The following is a 12,182-nucleotide window of genomic DNA, read 5'->3' as shown; positions in this document are numbered from 1 at the left end:
ATTTTTTTAATTGAAGTATAGTTGATTTACAATGTTGTGTTCCTGGTGTACAGTATAGGGATTCAGCTACAAATATATTTTTTTCATATTCTTTTTCATGTGTATTACAAGCTACTGAATGTAGTTCCCTGTGCTATACAGTAGGACCTTGCTGTTTAGCTATTTTATATATGGTAGTTTGTGCCTGCTAACCCCAAACTCCTAATTTATCCCTCCCCGCCTCTTTCCCCCTGGTAACCATAAGTTTGTTTTCTGTCTGTGAGTCTCTTTCTGTTTTGTAGTTAAGTTCATTTGTATCATTCTTTGAGAGTCCACATATAAGTGATATCATATGATATTTGCCTTTCTGTCTGACTTATTTCACTTAGTATGACAGTCTCCAGGTGCATCCATGTTGCTGAAAATGGCATTATTTCATTCTTTTTTATGGCTGAGTAGTATTCCATTGTGTTTTGTGTGTGTGTATAACACATTTTCTTATCCAGTCATCTGTTGATGGACGATGGAGAAGGGCTCTTAACTTCTCACCCTTTCTTGAAGGACACACCGTCTGAGAACATCAGGGAAGCACCTGAAATGTGGTTTGGTACTTGCATAGCTAAACTGTGAAGCAAGTTCAAACTGGCTGCAGACATCTGAGCCCTCCTCAAGTTGGCCTTCCTCATCTAACTCCTATAAAAAGGGCTGGGAGTTTAGCTCTTTCTCAGAACTCTGTCTTCTTCCCTGGTAGGAACTTGGGCTGAAAATCTTTTTCACTAAGCCAGGCGTGTAGACCCATTGGACTTTACTGCTGGAAATGGCTTGAGATCTCATCGGACCTATCCCCCTTTGCTTGATATTTCACCAGCTTTCATTGGCATCTTTGAAGCTTGATATCTGTTCTACAGAAAACTGGAATACCTGTCTAGATTGGCCTGGCTGTATTTGGACACCCAGGGCTTCCCATAAATAGAATCAGATTCCTCCAGTGAATCCTGAAATGTATTTGTCTCATTTACCCTTTCAACCTGCTGTGTTTGATTCATGTTCTTCCCCCCAAATAAGAATGCATTTAAAGCGCTTAGCACCAACCCTAGCCCCTTGCACAGGCTCAATAAATGTCAGCTGTATTAAAGTTCCTTGGGCTATTTTAACCCTCAGTCCTGATCAGGATCAAAACTGAACTAACTTTGTGAATTTAAGCTTTGGAGAGGGGAAAAAAAAAAACCTGTCTGCCTTAAGTTCAGATTTCCAATTAAACTATGGCTTTAAAAATTAACATTCAGATAATATGTTTACATATTCTAATACCCTAAGAAAATATCATATACCAGAAATCTTACTGCCCGAAGATTGATGTCCACTTAGAACAGTAAAGCCTCCCTTTTCTGTGGATAATTGAGTCAGCAGTTGATTCTACTACCTCTTCCTAATAAAAATTAAGAGAAAAGAGAAAACAAAATGTACATCATCGCTCTCCATGGTACACAGCTTTCTCACTTAAATAAGTTTCCAAGTAATTCAAATACCAAGATTTTAGATTGCCAAGTTGAAAATCTCTTGGCATGAAGGAGGAAAAAAATCTTTCAGATTGTGGTGTCCAAAGTTTTCTTTATTTTCTGCTGGGTTTCATTTGTGTTGGGGAGTGGAGTAGGGAATTAGGAGAAGGAAGGGGCCTGTTGGTAGATGGAAGACATTTCTCAAACTAGAAGATGATTTTACACCTTCAGGCAGTTCGATTCCTGGAACAGGTACAGATCAAATGCCATCCTGGAAAAACTTGAGCCCAAATGAATGTCTACTAGCCACAACGATAGCAACAAAAACAAACGCCATGTAACTCCCGGCGGGGTAAGAGTGGTTTGTTTATATAACGTGTCCACCCTGCTGCAACCAGGACTGCACTTTCCCCAGTCCCACACAAGCCTCACTGCTCGGCGATTCTCACGCCCCCTACTGGAGAAAGCAAGTATGTTTCAGAGTTCGAAGTTCACAATTGCCTCCAACTCTACACTTGCGGAATTCACAAAGAAGGCTCAAAGTTCGGCTTTGACTCAAAAGACCGTCTATCCTTCTCTTGAAATCTTCTCTTGCACCCTATTGGATCCGGTGTCCAAAACGACTGCCAGAGGTTCCTTTTCTTGGTCTCAAGAAAAAGGACTGGCCAGACTAAAAAGGAGGGACTTTGGGGGAATGCAGGATTCCAGCCCTGGGCTGCGGCCCGGAGGAGATGATGTCACTTCTTTTGCACAGAGAGGGCTGGGGGTGGGGCTGCCGAGGGGGAGCCCGCGCCGCTCCTGCAGCTGCCAAGGGAGCGTTCCGGGCCCACGTCAGGGGAGGTGGCGGGATAAATAGGGTCCCGCAATGGCCGGGGCTGGCTGCGCTCGGAACGGCCGGGCCTGGGACTGGAGCTGCCAGGGCGGGTTAGCGCCCCGGAGTCTGAGGGCTGGCGCTGCTCGCGCTCCTTGCACCGGACGGCGAATACCCACGGCCGGCCCCAGCGGCCCCGCATCGCTGGCCACGGGAGTTTGGGAAGACCGCATCCCCTGTGCCCTAAAAGACTTCCTCCTTCGGGAAGGGAGGGGAAAAGACTAGAGGGGCGGGAAGAGAAAGGCCCATTCTGCCTGTCGGGGTGGCGGAGCGGGAGGGCAGTGCCATGTTCCTCTCCATCCTGACCGCGCTGTGCCTGTGGCTGCGCCTGGCGCTGGGCGTGCGCGGCGCGCCCTGCGAGGCGGTGCGCATCCCCATGTGCCGGCACATGCCCTGGAACATCACGCGGATGCCTAACCACCTGCACCACAGCACGCAGGAGAACGCCATCCTGGCCATCGAGCAGTACGAGGAGCTGGTGGACGTGAACTGCAGCGCCGTGCTGCGCTTCTTCCTCTGCGCCATGTATGCGCCCATCTGCACCCTGGAGTTCCTGCACGACCCCATCAAGCCGTGCAAGTCGGTGTGCCAGCGCGCGCGCGACGACTGCGAGCCCCTCATGAAGATGTACAACCACAGCTGGCCCGAGAGCCTGGCCTGCGATGAGCTGCCCGTCTATGACCGGGGCGTGTGCATCTCGCCCGAAGCCATCGTCACTGACCTCCCGGAGGGTGAGGCCTGGGGAAGGACGGAGAGGGGGTGAGGAGGCGCCCTGGGCTGCCGCTGCTGCTTGAGAACAGGGCGGGCACACCTACAGCTGCCAGCGGGTGGTCGGGCAGCCCCCTCATCCCACTGACGAGGGTTAGAGGAGGTGGCTGGTGACTTGACTTAGGGAGAAGTCGGGTTTCTCTACAGGAATTTCGGCAGCTAAAGAACGCCACAGCCCACAGAGGGAGGGGAGAGATTTTTCTTCCAAAGAGGGGCCATCGGGGACATTTTCCTTTACAGTAATGGATTACAGTAATAGCAGCAACAGTAAACAAGTATATAAGGTGTAAGGTGTGTCTGAGCCAGCTGTAAGCACTTTACTTGTATCATTTGAGCCTTAAAACGTTCCCACCAGGATTCTCCATTGAATGTTAGCTCTTGAAAGCTCTTTCCGAAAAAGCAATACCAGTTGTCACTCCCCACCAAGAGTGCAGTTGGTAAATGTAGTTGCCCTGGAAAATTGTGATGTCTGTTTCATGGTCTTTGACTGAGAGCCAGCCTCTGTGGCATCTGAGTTAACTGGATCTCAACCACCACTTCCTTCTTTTCTCTTTGGTCTTTTTGCTGCTTTTCTAGGAAGAAGGAGCCGGTTTAAATCCACTTCTTGAAATAAAAATCTAAGAATATTTTTGCATCCTTTTGTCCTGGACCTAGGTTGCTGCACATTTAAAGAAATTATGGTGTTGCCTGAGTGTAGTTTCTGAAGTTAGATCTCAGAGCATTGCCCAAAATGTGAAGGAGGAGAAGTGAAATGAAGGGGGTAAATTGAAACTCCTCTCTAATTCAGAGTTTTAGGAAAAACATATTTATTGCTTAAATTGTAGAAGTGATGGAGGGTTGTGCTTGTTTGGGATGACTGTGGACGGTTTCTGCAAAATGTGAGGTAAGGATTTGGAAATATTCTGGGTATTTTGAGTAGTGTCAACTGTCAACTTGGGAAATCAACATTTTAAAATAGATTTGGACAGGAATGAGGAATTTATCCAGGTTGGCTGTATGTATCACGGTAGTTTAAATGGATATGCGTTCACATCTATTCGTTCTGGATAAGAAGTCTCACCTGAAAGTTTTCTTTCCTAAGCCTAGGGATGTCTGTGTGAAAGAAGTAGTTGACAACCACATACCATTTTGGGGGATTTGTGTGTGTGTGTGTGATGCTGTGTTAGTTAATGTCTCCAGACAGTTTCTTACTCCAGCTGGGAGAACAGACTGAATCACTGACCACACCCATGTGGCCCTGTGTGTGTTTCAGATGTTAAGTGGATAGACATCACGCCAGACATGATGGTACAGGAAAGGCCTCTTGACGTTGACTGTAAACGCCTAAGCCCTGGTGAGTTCGTGATTCTCCAGGCTCCCTCTCTTTTTTCCTTCCCAGGGTGATTTCAGAACCTTCTTCCACCTTTGTCTCTCTTTTGTCTTCTCCAGATCGGTGCAAGTGCAAAAAGGTGAAGCCAACCCTGGCAACGTATCTGAGCAAAAACTACAGTTATGGTAAATCATCTGTTGAAACCATTGGCTTGGGGACTTGGCACATGACAAAGCCAGACCTGCTAGTCATAAAGTGAAGAAGAGGGTTGGTGATTTTTTTCTAATGAATCATGCGGTTCCAGATGGCACAATAACAGCTATAAAAACTTCTTGCTTTTCTGAGTAAATCAGGTGAAAACAAAGTAAATTACTCAGGTGAGAACAGCAGTATGGCTCAGATTGCAAGTTTGGCGCCACGATCCTACTTGTCTTGGTGAGAGGTGCTGTCAGCCAGCACCTCGCTTTTCTCTTCCCAAGATTTCATTGCTGCAGGAAGGATGGGTGAGAGATTCATGGATTTAATCTGAGGCTCAGCGACCCGGGGATTAAGATCTGAACATGTATCTTTTTACTTACAAATAGCTACGAATATGAAACACCTTAAAGAAATTGTGGGAATATGTTAATCACAAGACCCTATAAGTAGCTTAAACTCACTCTTCTTTTATTTGAAAGACCCAGTCAACATTTTCTTCAGAGGACACGTCAATCATGAGATTTTGAGTGTTTTAAGTAAATTTAATTCTGCTTTCATCGTTTGAAAGTAAATGTAATTTTAAAATATTTTAAAAATATCTTTGGGGGCTATTTTATAATTATTTGCATTTTTAAAATCCTTTCTGCTGAAATAACAGAAACTGGGGGGAAATGTTTGTTTTATTTGCTAATTTAGTTTTCCATATTTCAAACTGAAATTTTATATCATAAGAACCTTTATATTATACAACCCACATGAAAGCAAGAAGATCAGGGCACTATAGCAGTCTGAAAAAATAACCTCTTATTTAAGTTCTCAGATTTGAGAATCATACACAGCCAGAGTGGGTAATTCAACCAAAAAAAAAAAAAAACCCACCATCTTTTCTAGTAGCTTTGTTGTTGTTGTTATTTTAAATCTGTTCTATGTAGATATTGTCTTAATCTGATCTACTAAATCCCTCATCTGACACTATCCAGCTAATTAGTTTTGCTGTCATGCTATTCTCTGGGGGGTCATTGCCTCATAACCACTTTGATGATGAAACCATTTTCTATTTAAATTCTTTGGCTCCTTCAGAAACCAGCTTCCTAGGATGGAATCCAAGACAGAGCCATCCTAGGCTGGTTACAACTCCCTGGCAGGCGGTAATTGCAAGGGACCAAAAGAGTCAGAATTGAAAGCAGGATCAGACACTGTGACATTAACAGCCATCTGTAATAAGAGTTCTCCCTCTGCCCACCACAGACCCTGTTTTGGCAGTTTGGGAAATTAAAGGACTGAGAACTCCCTCCAGTTCGAAAATGTTATGCCTGGAATAACTTCCTCTGGACCAGAGCGAGTTCCAACAGCACATGGGTGATTGAACCACACAAACTTTAAGGTGGCTTCTGAATCTGAGAATATATGATGCTCACTTAAATTCTTTACAAGGCAGAGTAGAAACAAATATTGTTTCTATAAAATTTTCTCGACATTCTAAGGAACTAAATGCCCTGATATGTTTTTGGTCAACTCCTCCTTCCCCAATTTTAGAATTACCGAATTTTAGGGCTGAGAAGGATCTATGAGATTCTCTATTCAAACCCTATCTGTAGCCCAATGAGGCGTGGTCACTGAGCCAAAGGCAGAACCCAGACTGAGCCTGCTTGTCAATTTACTTTTCCATCTTCCAGCGTGATTCGGGACTTTTAAGACATTGTTGACAATATGGGAGGCTTACATTTAGCATATGATTGTGTGGGCTTTTTTGCCTGCATTCGGGCAGCTTGGACATGACCATAATTACAGGAGTGATTCTTTAAGAGAGGCTCAGGAGTTGGCATGAATACACTATCCTTATTTTTCTCCAGAGCTTCAACAACACGTATATCGATTTTTCAATTGCAGTCATCCATGCCAAAATAAAAGCCGTGCAGAGGAGTGGCTGTAATGAGGTGACGACAGTGGTGGACGTGAAAGAGATCTTCAAGTCCTCATCACCCATCCCTCGAACTCAAGTCCCGCTCATTACGAATTCATCCTGCCAGTGTCCTCACATCCTGCCCCATCAAGACGTTCTCATCATGTGCTATGAGTGGCGCTCACGGTAGGCACAGAGGGGCCCCCCCAAATTGCACACTACTTAGGAAAACATGAATCCCACTTAGCAGTCATGGTTTAAAAAACAGCACCAGCTTTTTGAAAAATCAGTTTCAGTAGATGCCTTGGTTGGGATAGCATGCATTCTAACCATCAATTAATTCTTCACAGAATTAAAGAAAAATGGAAAGGTGAGTATTTGAGTGGACTCTTTAAAACTCAATTTCTGAATTCATTACCTGATTTCAAAAACTTACAGGCAAATAAATTACTTTGAGTAAAACTAGTACTTTTCAAATTACTCAAATCAATCTTAGTGTGGCAAATGCTGAATTTTTTTAAGGTCTCTTTAATAACTTACAAATCAAGTAAAGATGGCCATTTGAGACTATAGTTCCACACATTTTCTTTACATTTAATTTACAACATTTGTTTGCTAGAGTATTACACACACACACACACACACACACACACACACACACATATTATACTATATCTCTAGCTAGGTGGGTGTGTCTCCCCACACATCTTTCCTTAGAAACTTTTTGTATATTCTTATAATATAAAAATTCCTTAAAATATAAAAATCAAACACTTCAGTGTGGGTTCCAGAATGAGCCCCATAACTTGCTGCAATATATTTGTCCAGCAAAATTACTCTTTTTTATGTAAAGTCTTCCCTTTGATTCTCTGCCATTAATAATACTCATCTGTTTCTTCTGGGTAGATATAGCTCAAGACTCTATTTCTGAAAAAAAACAAAAACAAAAAAAAACACCTTTAGAAAGAGACTTCACTCCCCTCCTCATACTTCCTGTGTTCTTGGCTTTGCTGATTTCTTGTCTTTGTAAAGGAGCTGAATGAATAAATGTTCAATGAATGTTTCTGGGCTCGTCTCAGGCACAGTGCTAGTATCCTCCCGGTACTAGAAGCAGTACTTGGGATGCACCGGCTGGCTTATCGTTAATTTCTATTTGCACAGATGAATAGGTTACAAACAAGTTAAATAACAGTGTTTGTGTCATTTTCCCAAGTTAGTGTATAGAATTCGTGTAATTCTGATCCAAATCCTGGTAACAATTTTTTGGATGATTGGGATCTACGTCTTCACAAATAATGCTAATGATCATTTGGAAGACTAAACTGGTGCTGTAAAGGAGAGTTTGAAAATAAGAGGGATGAGGGGAAATGTGCTTTATGAGACAAGCAAAACTAGTGTAAAGCTACACTTGTTAAAACCGTGTGGTGCAAGAGTAGATATGTAGATAAATGGAACAGAGGAAGAAGTCTTGAAACAGTTGATAATGCACAAAAGAACTTATATTATAAAGGAAATAAGGCAAATCAATAAAAATGAAACTATTATTTAGTAAATGTTGCAAAAAGTTTTATCTGGAAAATAGTATATGTTTTCACTTTCTGCTGTACTTGAAAATAAATTTCAAATGGGTTAAAGAGGTGAATATTTTTAAAACTTAATCAAAAAGGATAAAGTTCAGTGAATAAATATGTGCTATCTGAAAGGCAAAATATTTTGTAAACCTAAAAGTAATGTAAGAAATTACAAGGTAGCCTGAAACTAAAATCATAAATCAACTATACTTCAGTAAAAATTAAAATTAAAAAAAAACACATGCTTTCCAAGATTACCAAGTGACATAGGAAAATGCCCACCAAAAACTATAAGTAATAAATATATATCCAAATTTTTAAAATTTAAGGTGAAAAAAAGAAATTACAAGAGAAATGTCAATACACATTTTATAATGTAATACTGTATACATAAAAATCAAAAATTAAAAAAGACAAAAAAATTCTTGCAACAGGTATGACAGAAGAATAGTAATCTTACTTTATAAAGAGTTCATATAAATTAATGTTTAAAGCATTAAGACTGCCATATAGAAATTGATGTACATAAATCTATTTAAAAGTTCCAGAAGAAGAAATACAAATAGTAAATAAACATTAAGATATTTACCTCCTTAGTAAGCCCAAGTAAAACCAAGTAAACACAAGATTCCATTTTTACCTAGTCTTAATGTTGGTTAATTAAATGAAAGTTCACCCACTTTGAAAAAATTTAGCATAAAGTATTTAAAACCTTAAAAAAAAATACACAGTCTTTGACCCAGATTTCTACTTTCAGAAATCTCTCTTAAGGAAATAACCAACCAGTGCGCACTAATACATATACAAAGATATTCAGTGCAACGCCAGTAATAATAGCTAAGCAAAAGAGGAGATTCAACAGTAAAGAAATAGTTATATATATTATGGCTATCTATAGTTGTAATTTATATAGTTATGAAAGCTATATTTTGAATTATTCAATTATATCAGAAAATACATACAATACAATGATAAAAGGAAATATACAATATGATCTAAATATACAGTGTGATCTAAAAATATATATAGGTACAAGGAAGAATGAAATGAAATATCAATAAAACATAAATGGGGGTTGTGAGGTTAGCAGTTACTAAAGAATTTTGGTTTTCATAATTTTTGTATTTTTAAACTGTTCACTTTCATAATCAGAAGTTGCTTATTAAGATCATGACTTTTTTTCAGGATGATGCTTCTTGAAAATTGTTTAGTTGAAAAATGGAGAGATCAACTTAGTAAGAGATCCGTGGTAAGTATAATTAGCAACACTATGAATATGGGTTTAAGTGCATGTAAGGACAACCCAGAGAACTTGGGGATTCTTCACATTCGTTCCTCTCCAGGCTATCACAGGAGCCAGCAACAGCAGCGGTATGTCTTTTGAACAGGTAATTAAGAGAATAGCTATTGTCCCTGGGAGTTTTTACCACAAATCTCTCTTTAGCTCCAAAAGCAGTTTAGTTGAATTCAATACTGATCTACTGGCTATTTCCAAATTAAATTAATTTTTTGGTTTCTTTATTGTATTACCTTTCCTTGTTTTAGCAGGTTCTTGAACAGAATTAACATCCATAGGGATTAAAACAGACATATACATGTAGGGGTGTGACTACCTAGCTTTAAAACTCACACTGTCACTGTACAAAGCAGACCCTTTCCCTATATTTAAAATAATTTAAAGACTTTTCTCAAATCATACACAAAAAGTAATTCTTTTGTGGCCAAATCCATAATTATACTGGTAACATCATAGAAATGTTGGTAATTCAGTTAGAGGAGTTAAAATAAATTTTTTTGCCCAGAGATGTGAAATTATTCTAGAACTAAAGAGATCAGTTCATTGGCTTGGAATTTTTAAAGCATCCCTTTCCCTGAAAATATGTTTCGATACATTCAGGAGAACTTGTGTTTCCAGATTCACAAAAGATACTGCTACTGCCTGTGTTCTCTTAGTTTGCGTGAATACAACGTCTTGGGCGAGGGGAGAGTATATTAATACTGATTTATGGAGCAGGTAGTTTCAACACAGCCTCTCCCTCTCTACATTTCTGAGTAACAGACCCAAACGCTGCTGTTACATCTGCGCTAAGTACTCATGAGCTACTCAGGAGCACCCTGGGCCTTACTGGACAGAAAATTCTAACAGGATTGGTTATCTGGTTTCCAAGACTGCAGGAGATTAGAAGAATCAATCTAGAAGACAAGTCCACCATAAGGACCTGAAATTGTTGAGAGGAAAGAAAGCTTTCGAGAATCATAGCTGTTTGGGTCATTCACTTTGGCAGCAAATATTCCAATATAAGGAAATGAAAATATCGCCATGTAATAACAATGCCCAGTAATGAGTTTATTATTTTAGAACAGATTAGAGTTGTGCCCTAGAAGTGGGCAGACAGTGTTGTTCATTTCATTGTATTTCTAGTGCCTGGCCTCCAGTTGTGCTCAAATTTTTTGCTGATTGAACTATACTCTAACAAAGTAAGGACATACATGTTATAATGAAAAGCAGTGTCTATTCAAGTGGACTCACTTTTTCATGTTTTTCTTACATATTTTCATATTTAAAGAGTAAATCCTTTTCTATCAAGGGAACAATTATCTCAAATGACTCGTTTCTCAGCAGTTGTGGGTAGCTTACACTTGAGTGGATTACTGGATGTGGGTGGGGGGCTTCTACCTTCCTTTGGATGTAAGAGAATTAGGTGAATTCCTAAGTGTGGTAAGAGACCTCAATTTCCTAGTGAGGCTGGATAAACGTCAGTTTTTAGCCATATAAAAGCCTTTTGGGAAGGCTTTGCTGTATAGGAACGTTCCATTATGGGGAAAATGCATGGGTTAGGGCCTTGGGCTCTGGCATCGGTGAATATGAGTCTGGACTGGTGGATTTGAATTCCAGCTCTGACATTCGTCAGGCAGTGTGACTTTCTGCAAGTAACATCAGTGTGCTTGTTTCCTGGTCATGACAGTGGTGTCCATGTAGAAGGGCTGTTGTTTCCATGAAATGAATGCATGTCAAGACATCACCAGATAGCACTTTCCAAAGCATCTGGTACACGATACGTGCTCAACAACAATGGAGAGCTATTATCATTATCGATATGTGATTACTGTATTACAATGAAAACCTGCATGCATTTGGACATTAATCTAACAGCAGAAAAGGGTGAGATGTACGTGACAGTGACGTGTCCACGTTGCCTCCCAGCAGTGGGAAGAGAGGCTGCAGGAACAGCGGAGGACAACCCAGGACAAGAAGCGAACAGCGGGGCGCACCAGTCGTAGTAACCCCCCAAAACCCAAGGGGAAGCCGCCGGCTCCCAAACCAGCCAGCCCCAAGAAGAACATTAAAGCTAGGAGTGCTCCAAAGCGAACAAACCCGAAACGAGCGTGAGCTACCTGCTTTCCAGGATGGGGACTTCCTCTCGGGCTGAGGCCGGGCACCGCCCAGACCGCCTGTAGAAGGCCACACGCCCATTGCCTTAACACCCACAGTGCTCGTCGTAGACACACCCTGCAGCATTTTTCTTACTGATATGCTTCCATTTTTCTTTTTAAGCCACTAGAAGCCACAGTGGTAGTTATGTCCTTTGGTAGGGAAGGGCTGCGAAAGCTGGTGGAAAAAGCTCTTGTTCCGAGTAAACCATGTGCATGCTCTAGGAGAGGTCCACGCAGGGAAAGACGCTTTTGCCCTTACAATCTGACCTAATATGTGCATTGTAAAATAAATGCCATATGACAAACGAAACACCTCATTTTTTTAACAATGCATTTTATTTCGGTTTGCCTTCTGTTGCTAGAGTGTTAATGATTTGCAGAAATGTGATTGAAAATATAAAGCTTCAAAGGAGGAAAGCCAGAAGAACGAATGCCTAAAAGATCTCTATGTGTTTACCGTTGGCAGAAGAAACTTGGTGATGAAAGGGGAAGTTTTTTTGTTTTTTGTTTTTTTACAAAGAAGCCTTTCTGCTCTGTTTTTAGCTAGAAACTCTAAAAACTAAAATAATGATGAATAAATAAAAGGCAAGGCAGATAGACAAAGTCTGGATCCTCGTTTTCTGGTTCCCATGCCATGGTGGAGATGCTC

At 41.0% G+C, this 12,182-nt stretch overlaps 1 protein-coding gene across 1 annotated transcript; it reads left to right on the top strand.

The window, feature by feature from the left end:
• Nucleotides 1-2,331: 2,331 nt before the first annotated feature.
• On the top strand, nt 2,332-11,845 carry SFRP4 (secreted frizzled related protein 4). The gene is made up of 6 exons (XM_014559833.2): nt 2,332-3,080; nt 4,370-4,450; nt 4,546-4,611; nt 6,515-6,713; nt 9,284-9,347; nt 11,304-11,845. The coding sequence occupies exons 1-6, from the start codon at nt 2,636-2,638 to the stop codon at nt 11,487-11,489; spliced, it is 1,041 nt and encodes a 346-aa protein (XP_014415319.1). The 5' UTR covers nt 2,332-2,635; the 3' UTR covers nt 11,490-11,845.
• The last annotated feature ends 337 nt before the right edge of the window (nt 11,846-12,182 follow it).

Source organism: Camelus ferus, chromosome 7, assembly GCF_009834535.1.
Source record: "Camelus ferus isolate YT-003-E chromosome 7, BCGSAC_Cfer_1.0, whole genome shotgun sequence".
In the NCBI taxonomy this organism is placed as follows: Eukaryota; Metazoa; Chordata; class Mammalia; order Artiodactyla; family Camelidae; genus Camelus; species Camelus ferus.
This window is presented reverse-complemented; position numbering and strand designations above follow the sequence as displayed.